General features: G+C 42.7%; 1 protein-coding gene across 5 annotated transcripts in view; it reads right to left on the bottom strand.

Annotated features, from left to right (window-relative positions):
• Positions 1–26,069, bottom strand: part of Cald1 (caldesmon 1) — a 187,696-nt gene that overhangs the window by 82,478 nt on the left and 79,149 nt on the right. For all 5 annotated transcript variants that reach the window (XM_075953837.1, XM_075953838.1, XM_075953841.1 and 2 more), the window contains exon 3: positions 15,629–15,741. In XM_075953837.1, coding sequence (XP_075809952.1) covers positions 15,629–15,699 — 71 coding nt within the window. In that variant the 5' untranslated portion in view covers positions 15,700–15,741. The remainder of the gene's footprint in view (positions 1–15,628; positions 15,742–26,069) is intronic.

Raw genomic sequence — 26,069 nt, 5'->3', positions numbered from 1 at the left:
CATCACGCCTCGTCAGCACAGTGCAGGTCCGCCTGCTTCACCCTTTACCCTTAAAACAAAACAAAACACCAAAACAACTAAAAAAAAATCTTCATTAAAAAGAAGTTGCAAAAAAAATCACTTGTTGAAATTAATTTAACTCAAAAACTGTATAATTCAGTGAACGTCTATATGGTTACAGTAGCCATTCGGAATGAAAGTTGTGGAGTTTTACATTGGATTTCATACTTTCTTTATCAAATATATTTTTAGACAGTTACCCACTACTGAAAATGAAAACAATCTATGACATAACTAAAGATAAAAAGGAAGAAAAGCCTAGCTTTCCACCTTCGTTCACCACTCATCTCTATTACCCGTGTTTAGCCCTTCCCCATCCCTAGTATTTAGCCTTTCTTGTTATCTTGTCTTCATGCTAATTCTGTACCCATGTGTGGTTTGTTTACATATGAACATGTATTGGCTAGATTCCACATATGAGGGAGAACCTGTATTTCCCCTCCTGAGATTGTGTGACCTCTATAATATAACGTTCTAATTCCATCCATTTTCTTGCAAGTTTGGTGATTTCATTTTTCATGAGAGCTGGATAGTATTGCATTGTATATATAGTTTTTATTAGCCGGTCATCTGTTGATGGACAACTAGTTCTTTCTAATTCTTTGCTGTAGAAAATCAAGCAGCAATGAACACTAGTGTTCATATATGTCTATGTGAGGGTATGATGTTCTCTGGGTGTAAGCCCTGAGGAGAAATAGCGGGGACATATGGTATCATTTACACTTTGGGTAATATTTTTTTCCACATCATCAGCCACCTAAAAAGATGTTAACTGTGTAAATGATATTCTACGGCTATATCCACTCTCCTTTCTGTCATCCTTGATCTATAGGTTATTTTCATATATTTCACACATATATAAAACACATTTTAGTTCTGTGTATACATGTATGTCTGTGTGGCGATACGGGCATATGTGTGAGTGCAGTAACTTACAGAGGCCAGAAGAGAGCATCAGATCCCTTGGAGCTGGAGTTATGCATGGTAACTAAAAGTAAGAGTGGAAGAACATGAGTTCTATGCTTAAGGCTATGAGCTATACAAAGAGCTGCTCGTTCTTTGGTTTGGTTGTTTCCAAGTCTTTGTCCAATGATTTGCACCTTCAGCCCCTTCTCAGACTGCGAGGACAAATGTGTTCGTTTCTGAACGGATAACCAGCAGAGTACCAGAAGCAGCCCTTATGGGTAACCCCGAGGCGGTTCTCACGGGAACTGGCCCCTTATCCCCCTTAGTTCAGCTCTGCCACAGTGCTTCAGCGAGGCCATTGTTACCTCGGTGCCCGTGATGTGAGGTACTTAAGAGTTAAAAGGTTTGGCACTTTCCACCCCGCTGCAGTCTTTAATTTTATAAAATCTTCATTTTGCTCTGATCAGGAGGCACCGAGCAGCTGTAGTGATGGCATTCCCTGAGTAGCCAGGATATGCATGCAGATACTGGCTCAGAGAAAATACCTTTAATTGGTATGGGTAGCTTTCATGGTAAGACAGGAGGGTTGATGGCTATTAGGAGCTTATGTCAACTCTGTCTATTGCACCATTAAAAAATGAGAAACAAAATAAAACAAAGCAAAATACAAAGCCGGGTCCCATCAACAGTAGTTCTTTTCTTATTCATCAAGGAAAGAGAAATAAAGAGGAGACGTTACATCTCCCCAAGAGCCCCCCCTCCCCCGCTTAAAAAAATAAAGGTTTACACAACAGCTTTGAATACAGAAACAGAGGAACCGTTCAAGGAAGGAGTGGGCGTGGGCAGAGGCTCGCAGCTACTAGCGCTGCCAATAGTGCCTTGGGAAAGGTTCCGCGTAATTCGACCTGACGATGCCCCCGGTCTTGGAACCGGCATGATAACCTCTCATCTCATGCTGTCTGTGTGCTCACTCACTTCCTGCCCACTTATTTTCCTTATTAGTCTCCCGAGTTCCCCGGAGAGACCTGCCAACAGCGGGTGCGAGGGTTCCTGTGGGAGTCTACGGTGGAACTGACTGTGGTTGCACCTGAGCGGCCATCTCTAGAAAGAAAGGCCTCCTTTGTCATCCAGCGGCAGATTCCACTCTCTGAGTTCTCAAAGGCTTTGTTTGTAGAGCCCCAAGACGTCCGCAAAATTCCCAAGGCACCCACAGAAAAATCAGAAGTACATACTGAGTGATCCCCTAGAATCTCCCATTTGGACTCCTAAGGGGCGCAGGAGGATGGGAGCCAGGGAAGGTGTGTGACATGGAGCAATCCGTGTCATCCACAACGGAAAATATGAACACCAGAAATGTTTCCTATTCTAAACAACGTGGGCTTAAGATGCACTCTCTGGAGACTGTCCTGACTGGACAGGCTGACACTGCTATTTATAGGGGCTGATGTGTACTTTACCAAGAGTTTTATTCCAACAAAGGAACTGTATGGAAGGTAGGGAGGGACTGAGTTGGACACTAGACTCCCCTATTTTAAACTTGGTTATTCTGTATTAAGTAATAATTATTACCTTAAATCTAATAGCAGAGATCGCACTAATCTAGACTTACTGGAAGAAGAGGCCAGTGTAAACGAAGAGACATTTTAACAGAAGTACAGCCTTGAAAAAATACGCAGGCGTATCTGGCAACTTTCACCAGACTAACAGAAGAATCGGGCATGTGTTGAAAGAAATGAACAAAGGAAAAATGACTTCTGATCAGGAAAGTAGCTTTTCAATAAAAGCGAATGTTTCTAGATTTATTTTAAAACGTTTACAAGGACGTGTTCGCCCATGTTTAAAAACAAAGCCTTGGAATGTAGCTTACATATTTCTCATGTTAATCAAATCCTTTATTTACATATAGTTCCGAGTTATACTTTCCTAAGCCTGCTATAAATAATTAAGAATTCAAAGCCAGAGGTGTCTGAATTAATGCAGAGTTATGACAAACTAAAGCACATCTCGAAGACTGCCAAAGAACACCGTTCACAGCACAGACAGCCAGAGCGGGGATCTGGTGTTACTCATGAAGCCGGCTCACGGCTCTGTCATCTTCTTCCCAGATGAATGGGAAGCCACTTACAGGGCTGCATCCTCCCAGCTCACGAGGGTTCCAAGCCCCAGGGTGGTGTCTTGCAGCACTGTCCTGGACCTGAGAGATGATAAGGTCAAGAACCTCACTAGAACACTCCCAAACAACTGAGTGAGAGTTCCCCTAGTGCACATTCTAGAATATTCTACAATCATTCCGACCTGCTAGGTCCACCTGGCCAAATGGCGGTAACAAATGTGGATCTCTCAGATGAACTGGGGTGAGAAAAATTCAAAGTGACAGACTTGATATAAAAACTTGATAGTCAAACAACAAAAAAAAAAAAGCAGCAACAACAAAACCCACAAGAGAAAACATAAGGAAAAAAAAAAGAACTTGATAGTATTTGTTACATTTTTTTTTTCTTTCCACCTTTGGATGAGATTTTTTGTTCATAGGACTGCATGCTTCACTGATGTTCCTAGCGGGAGATACCATGTGAATCCCTTGCTCCTTTGCCTTCAGAAAGGCAAATCTCCAAGCCCTCTCGAGGAAGTGGGCAGTTGTTACCATCTTCACCTGAGAGTCTAGAGGCAATCTTTGTGAATGTCTCACGACAAGGCTCTCTCAAAGTCATTACCCGAAGTCGAGTGACCTCATTCAGAATGTTGCTTTCACTTAATGGATTATTCAGAACCCTGGCTACCTACCTAAGTAGAGCAGTCAAAGAAGGCGTTGGAGAGGAGCCTTCAGGGCACTAGGGGCATTGCGAATGTGCTAGCTCTAAAGTGAAGCTAGGCACACATAGGGCTGTGCAATATGATGAGTTAGGACCCCTCTATCTGTAGCGTATCATATTATTTCGTGTATGTCAACTTTTCCATGATTAAAATAGGTAAAAACAGTTACTTGGAATAAAATGATTAAAAATTATTTTGTAAAAATCAGACTCATAACTTTCATCATGTGTATATATAGACTATACATATACAGATATACACATAGATACATATACTACACACACATACAGCTGCTACTGAGAACTTCTAACTGTTGTTTTGATAGTATTGAAGCCACAAATTATATAATGGGAAAAAATTATGGTTTCATAAGACAGAAGTATTTGAAATATATAAAGAAAAATAAACATAAAGATTCATTTACTGGAGATAAATCCTAATGTGTTAGGGACCACACTACCTTTTACTACTGCTTTAACTTCAAACCACTGAAAACTGTGAAGACTCTTAACAAAAAGGTACACCTCCCTTCGTATGGTTCTCTAACTGCTTTCAAGCAGGCTGATGTGGAATTGGTCCAAGTACCACTTAGATACTAGGCTAACAACACAGGGACGATGCCCGGTCCAGTGATACCCCAGAGGGCAGCTGTCAATGGGTTGAGCTTCCTGGGAGATATTAATTTAGTCTTTGGGGAAAACAGTATGAGCAAATGCTGCCTGTGGACGCTGTGTCAGGTGTGGTGTTGGCAGGAGGCTATCGGGAGGCTGTTTTCCAGGTGATAACGTGGCGTCGTGGAGGACAGGTGGACTTGAACTTGGTAACCTTGCCAGCTGAACCTGAGTCCACATAACTATATTCCTGCCCTGTGGATGGCATCTCTTTCTGTCTCACATTAGCTCTGCCCCCCTTCAGTGACAGTAACGGCAGAGGGGAAAGGTAAATTTACTGGTGAGAATCCAATCAGCTCTCACCTTCTACGTGCTTAGAGAAACAAGCCCCTTGGTGGGGTTGACTTGTTACTGTGAAACTTTAAGGACAGAGCGCTCTGACAACCTACTCCTACCATGGAGGACTATTTAAAAAAATCATGCCAAGCAATAGACTTTAAAATCGGTGAAGAGAGAATTCCAGCTGCAAATTCTGCTCCTTTCACTGCCTCTTCATTCAACCTTGAGACCCAGGTTCCTGAAGCTGGCAGCTCCCCTTTGGCCTATCCTCTCACCTTAACAAAATTATGTATTTGTGTGTGTGTGTGTGTGTGTGTGTCTGTTTGGCTATGTGAACACCACATGCATGCAATGCCTGTGGCGGCCAGAAGAGGGCGTCAGAACCACTGGAACTGGAGTTATGGGTGACTGTGAGCCACCTAATATGCATGCTGGGAACTGAACCAAGTCATTTTAATCACTGAGCCATTAATCCAGCACCTACCTTACCTTAAATTTTTTTGCTCATTACACTATGACCTAATGCAATTTTATTTAGAAATATCATCCATAAGTTGTCTTTAAATGTAAAAAAGGCTATATGAAATAGACTCAGGTAAATTCTTCCCCAAAGCGTGCCCCATTTTCCTGAGCAGCAACCTCTTCCAGACAGAAAAATCAAGGTACCATCAGTTATCCATACCGTGTAATCAGGCTCACCACAGTTTAGACAGGAGAGATCTTGGGGGGGGGGCAGACTCCTTAAACTCTTAAAGTTTTTTCATATGCAAATTGAAGTTTTGCCAAAACTCCCTTGATCATAGATTCTTAGCCTTGAGCTGAGAGGGCCAGGAGGTCTGTGGATGGAGATCCACGGTACCAGAAAAAGTAAGCTGCCGTGGTTTGGGGGTGCGGATATGCTGTGGTTTGGGGGTGCGGATATGCCGTGGTTTGGGGGTGCAGATATGCTGTGGTTTGGGGTTGCAGATATGCATTTCTCTTGGATCAAAGTCCATCGTGTTTGCCACAGTCTCCAAGTGATCTGTGGTCCCCTACAAGGACAGCCTAAGGCTTTTGTGAGTGACATGACGTCGTCTCCTCTGAACACCGTCAACTCGGGGGAGGGGGGGAGGGGGGGAGTCAGCGGTCTAAGACAGCTTTTTTTTTTTTTTTTTTTTAGCCTGAGGGATGAAAGCTTACCTCCTCTGTTTCCGCTTCCCGCCACACGGTTATCACACAGGAGGTTTTTGTGTTTTGAGGGCGAGGAACGCAATGACTGAGTCTCTACAGGTCAGTTTATCCCAGGGACCGTGAAGAGCAGTTCATCCAGCCTGTGAGCACACACGCGGGCTGGAAGATTTCCCCGCCGGGTGAAGTTATTTGGCGATGAAGGAGCGCCCATGGACCTTTAGCTCGGCTAATCAGTCAAAACGTGAAAATGCCCTGCCCACTGCCGCCTTTGCTTTAGAGGAAGGTCCTAAACTTTGGGGTGGGCAGGCAGAGCTGAGCCCCATCAATGCCATGCAAATATTATTTAAACTTTCAGACCCTGAGAACACGGCGTGAAATCTAGGGTTGCTCTGACAGTCAGCAGAGACAATGTCTCTGAGGTCTGTGACCCAGAACCTGGCCCGTGGTTGGTTGCGAACAAATGACAGCTTCCTTTCTCCAAAAATTAAATGAAATTTGGGGCTGATGCTTATTTCCACAATTTTGGCTAAACTGGATTCTTAAAATGACTTTCTGAGCGATGTGATGGTTATTACATTGAAAATAAAATATGTATCACGAATGCATGATTTGAAAATCTTTGTATAGCAAGCTTAGACATGGACAACCAAAAGGCTTGGTTCTTCCCACCCCCGCAGACACAGCGCAGTGGATATCGAGATCACCAAGGGAAAGAAGTTTTGCTGTGAGGATGTAGTTAGCAAAGCTACAACATTAAAATTCTGAGAAACTTTTCTTTGCATCAAAGCAACAAAATAATCTGAGTAACACTGGACTTCTGCATCCGTCATTGTGTTGATTTCTCCACATGGATATATAAAGCTTGTCCTGACTGTGAGAGATTTCATTATTCCCTCTCACTGTTAAAGAAGAGTGAGAGACATTGGCATAACTTTTCAAGATAAATAGGAGTAGCTATCAGCGCCGGAATACCTAAACACCACATCATCCTGTCTCCTCCCAGATAAACCATGCCTGGTTCTTTATACACATCATATGTAGAAACTTAAAGAAAAATTCACTAGTGTTTTGAGGACTTCTGACTAGCTAATATGCCAGTTTTTTTTCAGATGGGAATAAAGTTATGGACCAGCATGGCAGTTCCTTTGTACCAAGAGTCCTGGTGTTGTGGTTGAACAGGTGCCACTTAGATAGCGCCACTTCCTGATGCTCTTACTGAGATACAGGGTAAGAGAGTTCAGGACCAGAAGAATTACTACTACGTTCGAGTCAACTGGTTTAGACGGGTCACTTAACTTAGGAATTGACAGGGGTAAAGATACTGCCAATCTAGAAAAAGAGGAGGGGAATGAAAGGAGGGAATTCGGCACGAGGGTGTGAACTTTGTGGCGAGATACAGAGTGCCTGGCAGAGGTAACGTAAGAGAAGAAGGTTCATTCTGTTTCGGGGCTTAGGGAATTTCAGTCATCATGGTGGGAAAAGTGCAATGGCGAAACCAGATTCTGTCTGCGGGAGTGGGAGTGTGAGGCTGCCGGCTCATCTCACCGGGTCAGGAAGCCGAGACAGGGAGCTGGTCTGTAATTCTCAGGGCCGGTCCCAGGTCTCTACTTCCGCCTGCGAGGCCCCCTGTCGGAAAAAAGTTCTACATTTCCAAAGGGCTCAGCCAGCCAGAGACTAAGTGTCCAGACGCACAAGCCTGAAGGGGAGAGACCGCGCTCACAGCTCAGCCACTGGAAATCACCTCGTTTGTCCATTTCCCTAAACTCAGGCTGGACGGAAACTGAACACTCTCAAATATGCATAAAGAGAGGACGGAGAGATGGCTTAATGGTTAAGATGGCTCAGCTTCCTGCTTTTTCAGAGGACCTCGGTTTTCTTCCCAGAAACCTAGCTGGGTGGCTCACAACTTCGCATACCTTCAGCCCCAGAGGGATTCAAAATCCTCTTCTGGTCTCAGAGGGTCCTCCTCTCTCTCAGCACACATGTGTGTCATACACATACGGACATACCACAGAAACAAAAATAAATCTTAAAACATGTGCATAAAATGCTACAGAAACATTTTAAAAATAGCTTTCAATCTAATTATTAAAAGAACCTTTAATAGAACAGAAACAAAATTTGTTTAACAGAAACAAAATTTGATACCAAAGACTAGCCTTCCCCCACCCCCTTCTTTCTGGAATAATCAATCTTCTAAGAGAACATTTTTGGCAAATGTAACTATGTTAATGATTTATACAGTTTCAAAAGAATGTTTCGTTTAACTTCCTAATGGAAAATAATGTTCTGTTCAGACATTTTAAAATGTGTTTTTAAAGACTTGTACTTGAGACTCAAGGTCGCGATCTAAACATTCTGAATAAGTGTTTTTATGTGTACTTGTCTGTAGTTTAATTGTCGATTGGCCTTGGTATTAAATCATGGGGGAAAAATGTCAATGATATGTTCTAGAAGGGAATTTTTGTGGATCAAATGGATTTTTTAAAATTGCTTGTTTTTCTAGAGCAGTAAAAATATTTACTTTCAAATGTCTAATCACCAAGATATTTCAGAAGCCCATAAAAATGTATGAATGATGAAAACAGCTAGCATGTTTTCTTTCCCTTATTTATGTCTCCGAGTCTCGGAATCTGATAACGAGCCTACAATGGAGGCCTTTCTTCTGATGGAAAGAGGAGCCGGCTCTGGGTGCGGAAAGCGTTTGCTGGGATCATGACTTGAAAAGTGAGGGCGCTGCCCTCTGCTTGGAGGCCAGGGGACCTGGCGTGGACAACGTGAGGCCACGGGAGATCTCTGCACAGAGAGAGATCGCACTGCAGGTTGGTTCTCAGGAGGCACACCGGAGTTCAGGGTCCTGCCCGCTATGTGGGAAAGAAGAGCTCTGCCTGAACTCACGCCACCTCTTCTGTCAGATGGAACCTTGTCACCCCCATCGTCCCCACCACACACAGCTGTCACCAAGCAGCAAACTCCAACTTTCTAGCTTAGGACGCTTGCGATTCTCTGAGATGTACAAAAACAAAATACCAATTAAAAAGCAATTATGGTTTTAATTTTGTTTTTTTTTAATGTGCGTGTGTTTCAGAGAATCAAATGGACCACTAATGACTAAGAGCGATGTCTACTGAAGCAAAATGCTAAGCTCTGTGTCAGTGCTTTCTATATTATCTCTTCTCATGCTGTAAAGATCTAGGGAGTGGAGACTTTGATTGTCTTCATTTTACACAGGGGCAAGCAAAAAATTTGAAAGCTTGCCCATGTTAACAATGGGCAGCCCATAAAGGACAAGCCTAGGATTGGAACTATAGGTCCTAATGCCAACCCCGTGACTATCACTGCTAAGCTTGGCCTCTTTGATCATGATGCTTCGTGGTGCCTCTTCATTTATGTAGAACATACATATTTTCTTCCTATCTGTATTTATATGTGCCTATGCTTTCCAGCGAGGTCTACTGAGGTATTATTGGTCCATATACACTGGCTACATCTTAAAGGCCCAGAGTGTCTCTGTACTTGAGTAGGAAGGAGTCGACCCTGAAAATGGACAGGTCCTTTCTGATGTCTGCATTCCTCAGCGATACAAAGGCCCGGGCATCCACAGTCAGCACAGGGAGTCCAGGAGGAAGAAGGGGAAGGGACACAGAAACAGGGGCTCCAGTTCTGTGACGATGAGCACAGAAGACAATGACCTGCAGCAGATACAAGGAGGTGCCTTGAGGAAGCCAGAGATGCCGGCAGCATTGGGAGGTGTGGAGTAAAACCCAGAAAGAGAAAAGGCAGCAGAACAGGGCTGAGTAACTGTCTATTCCCACGAGGCTAGTGGAGAATAAAAAAAGCAAAAGAAAATTTTTATTGATTTGCTTATTCAGTTAGTCAAATAGGTAACTGACTAAAAAGTAATTGAACTTGAAATGTGTACCGATAATGTCATTTGCTTAGAAACAAATCCATTCAGGATTTTCTCGGATGATGCACAGACTCCCTTCTGCCAATTGCAATTCTTCTGCTTTTGGCTAAGAGCTCTCTACTCCACCTGAGGTACGAGTTTCATGACTCCTGGCACTCTACCTACAGGTGACTGCTGGTCTCTACAGTTCTGTATAGACCTTGCACCTCATAGATACTCCCCGTATATGTATATATGTATTTATTATAACATTTCATTAACTCATTCATTCCTTCATCTGTTGCAGTAATGCCAGGTCTTGAACCTAGAGCCTCGAGTGTGCTGGTCAAGTACTCCACCCTGAAGTACATAGCCGGTCCTTGTTGCACTTTTATTTTGAAACAGGATCTTACTAAGCTGCCCATGCTGGTCTTGAACTCACAATGTTCCCGCTTCAGGATCCCAGGTAGCTCGGCTTTTAGGCCTATATGCTGAATTAGGTGTCTTCTTTTTAGCAATTCTAAAGGCATCATCACAAAAAGGTAGAGTGAGAAAGCCAAGTGACGGAGAAGGATCACCAGCACAGAAAGCTTTATAGAGTCACAGGTGTGACCAAATAAAGAGAGCTTCGGATAATGTCAGTTAGAGTCTATGTTATGGAAAAGCCGGATATGATCGAAGGTGTGTGTATGGCAGAGTTTCTGGGCGGCCATGGCAGTCCAGGAAAGGGAAAGACAACACAGTATAAAATGTGCAGTTCGCTTTTAATTTATTTCAATGTGTGTACATCTGTGTACGTATGTCTGTGTGAGGGTGTGTGAGGGTGTGTGTGGGTACCACAGAGGCCAGGAGAGGGTGTCAGATCCCTTGGAGCCGGAGCTACTGGCTTTGGTTACCTGCTGGACATGGGTGCTGGAAACTCCAGTCTTTAGAATCAAGCAGCAAGTACCATCCCTCCAGCCTTGCAGCTGGCTTGTAAAATGATCGTTTGAAAATGCTTTTCCTGAGGAATAAAAATGCCTGGAAACCTGGCTTAGCTTCATTTGCGGTTGTGACATTCAATGAAAATATAAGTTTTTAATTATTTATCACTGAAAATCAGAATTATATTTTTTAACCAAAGTCAGTAAGACCAAACTAAAACAAGATATTTTATTTGGAAAGTCTTAGTGGGTAAGGAAAACCAATAGACTCTTTTTTGTTCTGCGATATTCCTTTCTTCACAGGGGTTTAGGGGTGATGTATACCAAGGTCCTATGCCAGTTTTAGTGAACACACCAGTATGAGGGTACATATTATGTTTGGGGTGACAAAACCACAGTTTTCTGATCATCTTTTGGTTTTATATTTGTTGAGCGCACACCCCATGCTCTTCCTAATTCTGCACTCTGCTGTTCCATCTTTTCCTTGGTACCCAGACCCAGCTTAGAACAGATGAGATGCCTGATAACAATGCGCTGGGAATGGACACATGCATCCGTAGCCCCGACCCTTGGGACCACTCTACTTTAGGTTAAATTACTCTACTGTCATTCAAGATCTGGGATGATTTCCTTTTGTTCCCTAAATCCAATGGAAAGCCAAGTCTTCCCCCCAGCCTGGCCCAAGGTGAATTGCTCAGGGCCTTAGAATAACTTTTTTTTTTAAATCTATGATTTCATATTATTTATTTGATTTCAAAACAAGCAATATATGACCTATTGCAAATAGTAGACAATACCAAAAGCCAAAGGAAATGAACTCTAATTCCCCTGAAAAAACACTCATGGCTCAGGCAAGAGGAAGCCAAGGTCTAGAGTTAAAGGAAGACGGACTTGCCCAGGGTCTCATGTGCCCTTTGTCCTCAGATCTGAACTGTGATTTTAGAAAGCCCTTGATTCCTGGTTTGACCATCTGTTTCCTGCACACACCCTGTGCTAACCCGTGAGATCCGGCTAGACTATCAAGTCTAACTTTCACTACTTGCTGTAAATGATCAGATTTTTTTTTACCAAATGTTGAAGGGATTTACCCAATTCTAATATAGCGTAACTGTATAGCACACTTTGAAACATGAACAGGTCAACGCATACAAATATAAGGCCAGCGTTAAGCATAAGCAGGAACGCAGTCTAAACAATATTTGGATAAATTAGTATATATTTGTTCTAGGTCATCGAGGAACCTAATTAAGCTTTAGTGTGTAGGATTTTTATGCTTTATTTAACTTTTTATTTTTTTATGTGTATTGGTGTCAGATCTCCTTTAACTGGATCTGCAGACAGTTGTGAGTGGCCATGTGGGTGCTGGGAATTGAACCCAGGTCCTCTGGAAGAGCAGTCAGTGCTCTTAACCACTGAGCCATCTCTCCAGCCCCATGTGTAGGCTTTTGACAGCCGACACTAGCAGAAAATAAATCCTGTCCTCCCAACGTCGTCATCCCCCTGCAGAGGATGAATTCATCAGCTGTGTGGTCAGTCCGTAGGTAGGGTTCCAGCAGTGAGAAAATCAGGCTTATTCTCTCTAAATTACACTATGGCTCAAACCACTCTGAGGTGGTTCTCTCGTTCTTCTCACTGGCTTCCTATTTGCCTACCGACACCGTGAGCAAAGGGGTGGAAGAGCTTTATGCAAGGTGATGCCGACAATGCTTTCCTCCCCAAAGCCCCAGCTTTCCGCAGGTTGCTCCTCTGCTCCCCTGTTCTCTTGTTCCCAACAGTCCTTTGAGATACACATGGGTCTGTCTGCTGATCACCATCCCTTCTCCCATCTCTGTTCAGACTTCAACTTGATTGGTTCTCAGCAGACTTTGTTGGGTAAAGAGAGAGCCCAGGAGAACCCAAGGCCAGCTAGCCCTGCATTGGACAGGAGGTATGTTCCTCCTGTTATGTCCACTCATCTGACCCATCCCTGGTCTAACCCATCCCTGGTCTAACCCATCCATCCCTGGGCTTCCTCCATCTCTCTGCTAATTTGCTTCCTGTGATAGTTTCCATTATACCCTTATGATCTCTTACTCTTAATATTGGCTTTTGGGGTGCAGGGGGAATAAGACTTCAGCTTTTATGGAGCCATGACAGTGGGTTTTCCCCCATGGACCTTTCTTATAAGATTTTCTCTTCCTTTCTAAATAAAAAAATCCAAGTTTCCTGTCTTCAAACATCTGGAGAAAATTCCCAAGTTCATGTGGTTTTTACCTGAAATTCAGCACTATTCCAGCGACCACCAAGAATGGAGTCTCCTCACCTTTCCCCACTGGGGACCAGGCAGAGGCTTTTCTTGGAGATGTCTGATAAATACATGTTGGGAATGAATGAAAGCATCCGTAGCCCCGACCCTTGGAACCACTCTATTTCAGGCTAACTTACTCTACCTCCATGCAGTATCTGGTATCTGGGACTTGACAGTCTTTGGTCTTTCTGTGAGTTTCCCTTTCTCCTGACAGGTTTGCTAGTTGCCATACGGGATCTCTTTCCTCCTAGTCACTGCTCTGACTCAGGCTCTCGTGACCAGAGAGATACTTGACACCAACTCTGCTGGTCTCAGTGTATCTGTATACGCTGAGTCCTTGGTACTCAGCTTTCACCACCATGCTCCTTCCATACAGCCCCCTTGTTAAGGTCCCAAGATGTTTTTCTCTCAAGCTCTCCTCTTCCTCTCTGCAGCAGGTCCTTTCCGCCTTGAGCTTACGTGGCTCATTTCCTCACCTAGTCAGACCCCTCTGCCCTGCCTCTTTTTTCTATTGATAAATTGTATTTCTCATTTCAGGGTCACAGAGAAGTGAAGATGACAGAGTTGCCATATTCTCTTTGCCCCCTCCCCAGCCTCTGCCATTAACTACACTCCACACAGAGTGTCATACCTGCACAGTGGATGCCATAGCTGTGTTCATGTGTCCTTTCACCCTGATTCCACAATTTGCAGTAAGTGCAAGCCCAACAACATGCATCTGCCATGACAGCATCTCACAGATGGTTTTGATAGTCATGTTCCACCCACACGTTCTCCCTCCCTCCCTTTAGCTCCTGGCAACTGGTGTAGGACAATTGTCTATATTCTGTCAATTATGTTTTAAATAAACACTGATTGGCCAGTAGTCAGGCAGGAAGTATAGGTAGGATAACCAGACAGGAAGTAGAGGCGGGTCAATGAGAACAGGAGAATTCTGGGAAGGAAGAAGCCCATTCCTCCCCAGTCCTGTCTAGACACAGAAGAAGAAAGATGTGACCTGTCCCACTGAAAAAGGTACTGAGTCATGGGTCTAACATATACTAGAATATGGACTAATATAAATTATCAGAGTTAATAAGAAGCCTGAGCTAATGGGCCAATCAGTTTATAACTAATGCAGACTCTCTGTGTGATTTTCTTTGGGACCTAATGACTGTGGGAACTGGGCAGGACAAAAACCCAGACAACAGGCAACCACTGGTCCTTTTGCTATTTCCTTCATTTTGTGTGTCTTAAATTTTTATCGATTAACTCTTATTTTTGAGCATAGATAGATACATCTTGTGTGGTGGACACATTTCCCCCACCCCATCTCCCCTTCTTCCCTTTCCCAAACTCCCTCTTCTGGTTGGGATAACTTCCATTTGATTCATCTCCATCATTGCTTCCTCCAAAGGTTGCCGCATCCCAACCCCCAGACTATTCTGAGACAAGTTTCCTCTCAGGGCAATGATTGCCTTTCCTGCTCTTGGCATTACTCTTTAGTTCCAGCTGTGTACCTGTGTCTGCTACTTAGCTAGTGAGGATGGTTAAGAGTATCACTAATAATAATAACAACAGCTATTAGCCGTGCATACGATGTGCCAGCCACGTGGGTAAAGCTATTTGTAAAGCTCAATAATCTTAGTGACCACCACAGAAGCTGGGTAGATAACCTTATTTTATATAAGACAACTGTGACTTAGCGGTCACTTGCTCAGAGCCACGCAGCTAAGAGGCAGAGCTATGATGCGCTCCCTAGTCCACAGTGCAATGACGCATGCATAGACATTCCATGAATAACCAAGTTCATTCAAGGCCAGACTTTCCATTGTCTTTGGGATTCTTCCTCCAGGTTCGTACAAGAGAAGAGCGTGAGAACAGGGTACTTTTGGTTACAGGTTTCGGTTTTCAGTCTTGCACTCCAATAGGGGGTCCCTTGCACCCACGGTGCTTCGCATCTGAGCACCGGAGTTACTGGCATGCAAAACCATGTAGCAATTTTCTCCCTGTCAATGCCTGGCCTGCTTCCCTTAAACATCTGATCACAGGCAGTTTAGATGCCCCGTCCTTTTGGTCACGTTTCCACCCTGTATGTCACAAGTCAATGCTTCATTTTTCCAACCTGCCCCCCAAGCCAACCACCTCAAAGGCCTTATATATTAGGGCAGCTTCCAACTTCACCCTCCCCCCAATAACTCAGATCGTCGGTACTAATCTTCCTGATGCAGATGACCAGGCACGGACTTTCCAATAAGAATAAAATCTGAAATAAGACTCTATGGGACTTGCTAAGAGCCTTCCAATAGTCGGTATTTAGATTCTCTGTCATTTCAATATTATTAGTGGCTTTAAGCCTTAGTTCATGCCTTGCCATTACCATTACAAACTCCCCAGTGCACACAGCCTCGGTAAAAATGCAATTATTCAATTCTTCTCCAATCTCTGTTTTTCCTTGAAAATTTCCTATTTTCTCTTTTTTTTTAGTGTAAAGTTTAGACTTTTAACAGGAAAACTCCTTTACATCCATAACTATTTTGCAAATCATTTGATGTGCAATATGGCCTCACTTGGCCCTTCGGAGGGAAGTCACTATGACTGGAAATGAGCCCTGCCGATAACGTGAGTATCTGTCAACCTGGACTCTTACCTCTCCGCTTCCAGCCGCATCTCCTCCCTCTTTTGCCTCCTGAGTTCTCGGCGACGTTCAAAGTCATCCATGGTGAGGTTGCAGGTTTAGGGAGCCCAGATGATAATCTGGATCTAAAAGGAAAGGGGCAGAGTCTGGATCACCAATGAGTCATGAGCCCCTGCCTTAGCCCCTCCCATTTTCACCCCTCCATCTTTTCTTTATTTTTAGGAAAAATACCTTTGAGTACTGAAAAGGCAGCCAGTGGTCAGTTCTCATTCTCAAAGTACTAAAGAAGAGTCAGAGCCCAGGATTATATTTAGAAAAGCAAGAAGGACTTGCAGGGGACAAATATTGACAAAGTGACTTCAGAATGACTGAATGGTCTCGTCCTTTGTCACTCGTTGAACCCCAGAACACAAAAATGAAGAAAGAGAAAAACAAGAGGGGAATAAAGAGAGGAAAAGAAAACTGGCAAGAAAAGAAATACATAGAGAGTAGGCAGAGAAAAAGAGAACTCAACAATGCTGCCTGCAGGCATTTGCATATTCTGAAAGTGTTAGTATTGGGATTTTTTTTAAGTCTGCAGAAATCATAGGAGAAAAAAATATCTCCAGGACGCAGCAGTCTGGAAGGCAGCTCAGTCTTTGGAGCTTAAAAATCCCGGCTCTCTCCAGATGTAATCCAACCATTTTACCCTTTCCTACCTCCTCGGAGATGGTTTTGATTCTGGGAAGAATTTCCAGCCCTTCAAATACCAAGCCTGTTTCCCTTGTGTATCTGTGCAATGCAGTCAAATGTTCCAGAATTTCCCCACAGTCCCCAAACCCAAAATGACTCCCAGGAAAGGGGAAGCGGGCTCCTGTCTTCGCTTTGTTTACGGAGCTGTCAGTGGTTAGTTAAACTAGCCTGGAATCTGACATTTAAGGTCTGCTGGAAGATTGCTTCCTGTGTGAGGCAGGAGGCCTCTACTTCCTCTGGATTCCTCGGTGCTTGCTCTGGCTGTACCCAGATCACAAAAATGCTTTCCAGCACCTTCTATGCAGATGAGATGAGGCACTTGTCCTGTGCAAGAAAATCAGGATGGGAAAAGCCAGGCCCATGACAAGATGACAGCTTTGTTTGAAAACGAGTTCAGAACAAAAATTGAAATAAATTGGTATAAAAGTACTTTGCCCTCACTACTTGTATAGTTCATAAAAACAAAAATCAAGTCTCAGCCAATAAAAACAAAACCATGCAATGCTTGGATTTTTTTTCTCACTTTCTGCATTCTCTGAGGTATTAAACTGTCTATGAATCTTTAGAAACTTGATTTTGGGGTTTTATTGGAGTTTTTAAAAATCTCCAATTGTTTTGCTTCACTCTGACAAGAGAGTTGCAGTCATGAAGGAAGCAAGGTTTTCTTTTCTCATTTCACCAACCAGAAAGGTCTTTCTCAGACCAGATGTGGCGGGACATGCATGCAGTCAAGGACTCAGGACACTGAAAGTCCAGCTTGGGCTAAAGAGTGGAGTGGGAACCTAACTTGGAGGGGAAAATAGAAAGCTCTCTCCCAACTAAGACCCTATAACTTTATACATTTTCTAGTTTGAACTCTCTATAATTATTAGAATAAAAAATAAAAGTGATTTGAGGGTCTTTATGAGGTTACCTGAAAACTTTTCTCCTGCCTCCAGTTCTGCCCTCTTACTCCCCACCTCTTATTACTTACTTGAAGGTCATTTTCTTTCCTAACCATAGAGAAACTACTTAAGATTTGGGTATAGGCTGGGTATGTACCTGTGGGCACGGGGGCGGGGGGGGGACCACAAAAGTGTTTTATCATGCAACTCTGTGGACCAGTGCCTTTGTGGAGGATGTTCTGTGGGTATCTGGTAGAAAGTAAAAACTCATCTGTGTACTGTTTGATACAACTCTTGGTTGTTGGGAGTGTCTGTGTGTGTGCATGTGTGCGCGCTTATGTGTGGGTGCTTGTACATGTGTTTATGTGTGTGTGCTTGTGTATGTGTTTATGTATGTGTGCTTGTGTGTGTGTGCTTATTTATGTGTGGTGTGTGTTTATGTGTGTGTGTGTTTATGTGTATGCTTGTGTGTGCACTTATGTGGGTGTTTGTTTATGCGTGGGCATGTATGTGTATGTGTGCTTGTGCGTATTGTATGGCAGGGAGGTGCATTTGTGAAAATGGCTCTTGGCTGGTCTTAAGCAGAACATTGCACTATTCCTGTGTAGGAGAAGCCATGTCTAGGTAGAATTTTAAGTGATTCCCCCTTCTTTGGGGAGCAGCAGCACACACGTCTCCTCATTTCCTCCCCTCCCCCAGCCAGTGCTGAATACTTTCCAGTAAAATTAAATAGGAATTAACTCACAACAAGCAGGGTGATGAAATGTCCAGGCAGAGAGAATTTAGCAACTATGAAGCTCTTGGGTGCCACAAGAGAGACAGGCAAGCTAAAGGAGGAATCCATAGATGAGACCGACATTCCTGACAAACTTTAGGAAAATTTAAATGTGGGCCAGGGATTGATTACTGTATTTGTCTTTCCAATACAGTTTCCCACATTGGGCATTTTAAAGACAGGCATGCTCCCTGATTAAGGAGTAAGTGGATGCTTCAGGTTTTGTTTTAGAAAACGTGGACACTGTCTTCTCCTTGGCTCAAGATTCTACAGAGTTCATGGTCCAGGAGAGAGGCAGGATGGGACCCAAGTCCTTTCCTCCATACTTCACCAGCACCTCAGGGGCTCCTGAGCCTCCCTTTCCTCCCTTTTCTGTACTTCCAAAGGAGGTAGGTGTGGGATGTCCTTCTGTATATGCGTTGCTGTTATTGGCTAATGAATAAAGCTATTTTGGCCAGTGGCTTTAGAGTAAAGCCAGGTGGGAAATCTGAACAGACATAGAGAGAAAGTAGGCGGACTTAGAGAGATGCCATGTAAGCATCCAGAACCTTAGGAACCTTACCTGTAGGCCACAACCTTGTGGTGATACACAGATTGATAGAAATGGGTTAATTTAAGATGTAAGGGCTAGCTAGGAATAAGCTAGAGTCGTTGGCCAAACAGTGTTGTAATTAATGTCGTTTCTGTGTGATTATTTGGGTCTGAGCAGTTGGGAAATGAACTCAGCCTCCGTTTACAGATAGGGGGTAGTATTTTTGTGTATTCCTCCTCCTCTGTCCTCCTCCACTCCCCCTCCTGTAGCTGTGGCTGACCTGGAACTCATAGAGATTCTCCTGCCTCTGCATGACTTTGTTTCTTCTCCATCTCCTGCCCTAGATGGGGAATCAAGTATACCCATATCCAGTAAATCAAATATGATACTTTTCCTCAAAAAGAAATGAGTTCTATTTTTGATTAGTATCTTTTAACTGTAGGAGCCAGCTATGATAAACTAAATAGAAACAGACCACCCAAAGGAAGTTCTTTACTTCCACCATTATCACCTGCCTTTGTAGGACTCAGCCATCGATAGGTTTAATAGAGGCCTGAGTCTCAGTAGTTTACCCTGAAGCAATACCTGGTTGCAAGAAAGACCATAAACTAAGATTACCTGAGCACCACCCAAGAACAGACCATCCAAAGAAAATGCCTAATGTTCCAACCACTGTAGATAGTATCACCCTCCAGCACACACTCACCAGGACACCCCAAGACAAATGTCAGCCAATCAAGGGTCCTGAACCTCAGAAACCCCTCACCCCACCTTTACTACTATAAAAACCCAACTCTAACTGAGCTTGGGACTCTCCATTTATTCCAATACATTGGACGTGTGGAGAGACCAAGTTTGCAAACTTGCATAAAACAAAGGCTCTTTGCTGATACATATGGGACTCAGTTTCCTTGTTGGCTTTTGGAGGACTATGCAGATTTGGGCATAACATTAATCAAGAAATTAAGTGTTCTTTTGTAGGGTGTGTGCATGTAAGTATGCAGATGTGTGTGTGTGTGTGTGTGTGTATTTGTGCATGTGTGTGGGGGGCAGATATTAATGCTTGGTCTTTTTAAAAAGGCAAAAGACATTTGTTCATTAACAATGGTACATTTTAGATTCATAGCATAGCAAAACGAATGCTTCTCCATGTTTTCTGATTCCTTTGTTGTTCTTCTTTGAGATTCAGGAGCAATCAATTGTTATTTCCAGTTTTCAAAATTAAGATATTTTCCACATCTAACAATCTTCATACCTTATCACTTGAATGGCTACAACTCATACCTAAAGAGTAAGTACACATACCAGGTGTGGCAACACATGTCTTCAATTCCAGCACTTGGAAGGCAGAGGTAGGGGGAATCTTTGTGAGTTTCAGGTCAGCCAGAGCTACATAGAGAAATCTTGTCTCCCCACCACTTCCTCTCCAAAACCCCAAAAGAGTAAAGTACATTAAGTTCGGTAGTACTTAGGAAGAACTGGAGCCTGCAGACCCTATTCCTCTTCCTAGCTTTTTGTAAGGAGTGTTTCCTATCACCTACTACCTATTTTTTTTAGACAGTCTCACATTGAATCTGAAGCTCACCAGTTCAGTCAGACTATCTGGCTATCAGATCCCAGGGTTCATGCTCCCATCCATCCCTAGGGATGGGATTACACATATAGTTCTCTTTGTCCAGCATCTTGATCAGGTGCTGGGGGTCTGAACTCAGGTCCTCTTGCCTGTGTGCCAAGCATTTTACCAACTGAGCTTCTCCCAACCCTAAGAAATCTTCTAGTATTTTGTTTTACATTTATAAGGTTGTTGTTGTTTTCCCCCATGGGCATATGGCCTCACTGTGTATGTTTCCTGAAACTCTTTTAAAAGATTGAACCCGATTCTTTTTCTGTATGGGTCAAGTTCTGTGGCAAGCACAAGCCACCTTAGACATGTGTGTGTTCACACATACACACTTGTATAGAAAGCATAAAACAAGAAAAGGTCACGAGTAGGTGAGTTTCCAACCAAGCACTCGGTTATTAGGAAATGGGGCCTTTGTAGAGAATTATACGCTGTTGATTTCCAGAACATCTGAAATCAAATAATGGACAAGAGTATAGGAAGTCTTCAGGATGTAGAGGTCATTGTCTCGACTGTCTCAGAATGCATTAAAAATAAAACCTGCTGCTTCAGAGACATTGAAGGGGCTGATGGCATCCTCCCCAAGGGCTAGCTTTTAGTTTTTTAAACTTTTAGTTTTTTTGATCAATAAATTTTGCTTCTCAGAGCATAGAATAAATAGAAAAAAAGAACAGAATTTCTTCACACTACTTTCTCTCTCCCTTCTTACATGGTCTCTTACATTTAGGTTGAATTGCACTCCTGAAGCAAGCGACAGAGAGAGAGAGAGAGAGAGAGAGAGAGAGAGAGAGAGAGAGAGAGAGAGAGAGAGAGAGAACAGACAGACAGCTAGAGACAGATACACAAAGAGAATGTTAAAGTTCTAGTCTCCAGTATGTTGAAATGTGTCCTTATTTGGAATAGGGTCTTTGCAGGTGTAGTTAAGGTAAGGTGATTAATACAAACCCTATTCTAAAACAAGGGAGTCCTTATTTAAAAGAAAGAAAATTAGGGACAAAGGGAAACGTATACAAAGGAGAGATAATTTGAAGACTCAGAGAGAACACTATAAGAAGGTGAAGACTAAGGAATGACACAAATCCTTCTTCGTGCCTACCACTTGACTTCAGACCTCAAACCTCCCACACTATCAGACTCCTGTCACAGCAACCATAGGAAACGAACATGCTTTGTTTCTCTCATCTCGCAGGGCTATAGTACATGCGTTATAGTTGACAACCTGATGCTAATATGTACTCAAACCCATAAAGAACACTCTGTGATTTTGTAACATGCATACTGTCATGTGTTCACCGTCACAACACCCTTACAGACTAGCTTGCTTGCCATGAAAATCACCCATGCCCCATCTGTCTCTCCTTCTTCCTCTAACCCTAATCTATGATGCTTTTACAGAGAAAACATGGCCTGCCTATCACTTGACTTCAGACCTCAAACCTCCCACACTGGGGTTTCTGTTACAGCAACCATAGGAAACAAACACAGTCTGTAACCTTGGCTTTTCCCGAAAGTCATATTTTCAGAATCACTCACTAGATGGATGGCCTCTTCAGACTGGCTTCTTTCACTAACAATAAGAATTTACCTTTCTTCTGTGTCTCTTCATTTTCCTGAAACAGAGTCTCACATAGCTCAGACCCTCAGATGTACTGTGTAGCCCAACATGGCCTGAAAGCCTCTTTGCCTTAACCCCCCCCCCCAAGTGCTGGGACTACAGGCACGCACCACTACGTTCAACTTCTTCCAAGTTTTTCCATAACTGGATAGCTCTGCTATGTTAAAACAGACAGTTTATGAAGCAGCTGCTATAACCTCCCCATCACATATATTGTCAAACTATGTACTCAATCATTATACTGTTCTTGAGCTAGTCTGCTAGTTGCTTTTCATTTCAAAGAATGATTAGGAGTGTCTCTGACCAGTTCAGAGACGACGCCTGTCAGAGTCCTCCAGTTTAATCCTTGGACTGTCAAGTTGAGATCAGAATACCCTTTAAATCCACCCTCACCTCAGCCTTACATCCACTTAAATCAGAAAGCTAGCAAGTCACAAAGAAGCTCTTACTGGTGCTTTGTATGAGTTATTATGAGATAGTAAGGTATTTGACACCTTGATATCTCTTAAAGTGTCATATTTTCGATAGCTTAAGTTTCTGCTCTGATACCACACCTTCCTTATCACGCATCTTTTCTGTCTAACTTGCTTTGTCCTTGTCCTCAGTGTAACTATCTCTACCATCTCAAGAAATTCTGGTCTTCTAACATTTATGCTCATCATTAGATAAGCTCTTTTTAAACTAATCTTTTAAAGATTTGTTTTTAGTTAAAAATAATTGAATGTGTGTAGTGGCATTTCATATGTATTTTAATAAAGAAAGACTGCCTGAAGATCTGAGAGTAAAACAGTCCCACTGGTCAGCCTTAAAAACCAGATTATGGTAACACACACCTTTAATCTCAGTAGCCACAATGACATGCACCTTTAATCCCAGCAGCCACCCTAGTTGCCATAGAAATCGGGTGGTGCATGCCTTTAATCCCAGTGGTGCACACCTTTAATCCCAGCCCTAGAGAGGAATATAAAATGGGGGGAAGGGGAAGAGACAACTCCCAGACATAGTCTCATTCAGAGATTTCAAGAGGCAGGATCATCATTTCGGTCTGAGGTCGAGGTAAAAGCCAGTGGCTGACTGTTTTACTTTTCGGATCTTCAGGTTGAACCCCAATTTCTGACCCTGAGTTTTTATTAATCATGCTTCAAATGTGTATGAGTGTTAGTCTGTGTGTGGATAAGTGCACTTGAGTGTAAATACTAAAAAAGGCCAGAAGAAGGTGTTGGATTACAGACATTTTCAAGGTGGGCGCTGGGAACCAAACTCGTCTTCTGCAAGAGCGGCAAGCACTCTTAAGGTGTTGATCCATCTCTAACCACTAAACTAGCTTTGCATCCAATGAAGCCCTCCAAATCACTTTTATAAACAATGTTTAAGAAATAATTTACACACCTGTACTGTGGTCTACTCAAGATTGGATCACTAGAATGCAACAATAATGCAAAGAAGTGTTTGCCTTCCTGGATGCTGTATTTCTTTACATTTCTCTCAGCCTCGTATTTCTTCAAGCTTCTGTCTGTCTCTATCTGCTGTGGTTTGATAGAAGTTTGGTCCCTGATATGGTGACATTAGGAGATTGTGAGACATTTAAGAGGGACCTTAGTAGAAGGTTAGACAGCCCTGAGACCCCGAAGTAGGAAAAGAACTAAAGCCATTCTCCAAGGACCCTGGCATTCTCTCACCTGAGTAGCTATAAGAGTGATTGGTACCTTCCTGCTCTTTGGTTTCCTGCCATGGGGAAGATCCCTACTCAGGCACTCTGGCCATTGTGATGCCAGTCACCATAATGTCTTGCCAAGAATGACTAAGCAGAAGTCACCTCCTTCTTTATAAACGTTCAACTCCAGGCATTTGGTTACAGTCAGATGCACTGACTGCTTCAACACTGGTCCATGCCCATCACTGACTTTTGTTCTCGGAATACAGAGGTTCATGGGTGAGAGTTGGGGGCGCACTTTGTTTTAATATCGAAAAGATTGTTTTAATATCAGCTGTGCCGTTGCTGCAACTCAATGATGCTTTTCTTCATCAGAAAGATACTGGGTGATCTCTGGGTGTAAAGCATCCCAGTATTAGATTCTCCGCCGTGTTCTCCGCAGTATCTTCACTCACTTCAGCTACCTAGCTGTCCCCCTGTATGAGCCTCTACCCTGAACTTAGGAGACCGGAAAAAACAAAACAACACAGCACAACTCTCTGAGATTTTCTTCTCTGTAAGTGAGATAGTTGGACCAGTTGGCATTCAAAGACTCAACCTACTCCACAGACTGCTGCGGCTTTATTCCTTCGTTCCCGGACTCCTGTCTGGTAAAGACGAAGAGCTAAGCATGGCATACCAGTATTTTCTCTAAGTATAAAAAATTTAAATACCAAGTGGGTTCTTTTCAAAAATCTTATGATTTAGAAATCACTAATTCTCCTTTCAAGCTGATAGTGCCATGTCATCAGAAACTTTAAAAAAACATATATATTATATATCTGATTAGTTTTCAAATGTGCTTTACAATTTTCTCATGCTGTGTTTTTATTTATTCTATGCCATCCATCTGTAATGAGCACCTTTTCTCTCTTCACTCTCCAGGCTCTATTCAGTCATCAATTCCTGACTCAAATATCATCTCCTCTGTAACGCCCAATTGAAGACCTTCATTAAAAGGAGCACTCCCCTTTGGAGCCATAGCTCATTTTGACAATTGATAATTTCATCATTTCCATAGCTCATCAATTATTTTATTTAAGTAGCACTCATTACTTTATTGATATCTTACTTTTCATGTGTTTTCATCCTGGAGGTCACTTAAGAACAGAAATAGTCGCACAAAAACAAGCCCTTCATGATTGGGCCATAGTAGGCACTCAGAAATTGCACCTTGTTTGAGTCAATTCATTTTTAGACTAAATATTTATCATTTTGAGTATAGGAATTATATTCCTATATGCAGTCCATCTCTTTGCACTTTATTAACTGTGGTGTTTATGAAATGAATCAAAGACCTTGGTACTAGATTACATATGAATCTCGAAAGTTATGTAAATGCACATTTGCCATAGTTTCGCACTAAAACTAAAGTGTTTCTTTATGACTTTAGAAAATGAACTTTTTTTTTTAAAAAAAAAAAAGCAATTCATCAACTTGCTTTGCTCTTTTCCAAACTGAATAGTTCTTCGGGGACTTAAAAACCAAATAAACAAATGGGTTGTAATGAACAGTTTGGACTTAACTTTAGCTCAACTTTCTACTGTCTTGTTCCAAAAATCTGTGCTACTTGAAAGACAGTCATCACCAGAGCACGTGTCTCAAGACCTACACTGTAAGAATTAAAACAGCCAGGCCGAGGAGTCTGGCTTTCTCATTGTGTTTCTTCTCTCTAACCACTGGGCTTCAATGCACAAAGCCGTCTCTGAGAAGGTTAACAGGCAAGGGCCTGGTTCCCCCTCTTTCTTGCTGCTCTGTCTACTCCAAATACCTTTCCCCAACTGCATTTCTCCACCTGTGAAGCAGGAGACTCGAAGGCCATCACACTACTCATAGCAATGTTTCTGAGACGTCTCTTTCACCTTCTGGAAGTCGACCAATGTGCAGTTGCATAGTAACGCTATTTGTCTCCCCACCCCACTCCTTGGAAGGCCAACACGATTAATGGCTATAAAGTGGCATCATGAAGTGGCACCATGAACAACACCACCTTCATTTGGATGCTTTCTACATTTCTAAAACTTCTGAGATTATCATTATTTGATCTGCTCAAGTACAAAGAGGAAGTCCATCCCTGTTTTAAGAAGCAACATGGAGAAACAGGTAACTTTGGCACTAGCTTCTGAACCACAGCACAATAAATAGGAAACTAGGGTTGATAATGGACTAATACCTAGAGCAACCTGAAAGTTGCTTAGAATGAAGAGGAGAAGGGAAAGCATAGAAAACCATGCTTCTGTCCCTTGCTTAAAAGTTGAGTTGTTTTTCCTTAATATACTCAAGGAGAGTTAGACTAAAATACAGGTTAATACCAAATAAGACTCAGCACATGGATACTGGTACTTTCTTGGACTCCAAAAAAAAAAAAAGTCAGTGTCAGAGGTGAGGCCTAAGGCGAAGATAATGGTTCTCTACTAACTATATCCAATCCACGTGACTTAAATTAATATCTAGATTTGTTAAAAAGGAGAAGGGGGTCTGAATGTTCCCTCTCAGTGTATCTGTCACTAACTGAAGCATAGACACAATTATTAGACATAATTCAGATGTCAAGTGAGAGCTGGCACCAGTAGAATTATCCAAGGATTCCCAGGGACTAGG

The sequence above is a fragment of the Microtus pennsylvanicus genome, chromosome 19, assembly GCF_037038515.1.
Source record: "Microtus pennsylvanicus isolate mMicPen1 chromosome 19, mMicPen1.hap1, whole genome shotgun sequence".
Taxonomy (NCBI): domain Eukaryota; kingdom Metazoa; phylum Chordata; class Mammalia; order Rodentia; family Cricetidae; genus Microtus; species Microtus pennsylvanicus.
This window is presented reverse-complemented; position numbering and strand designations above follow the sequence as displayed.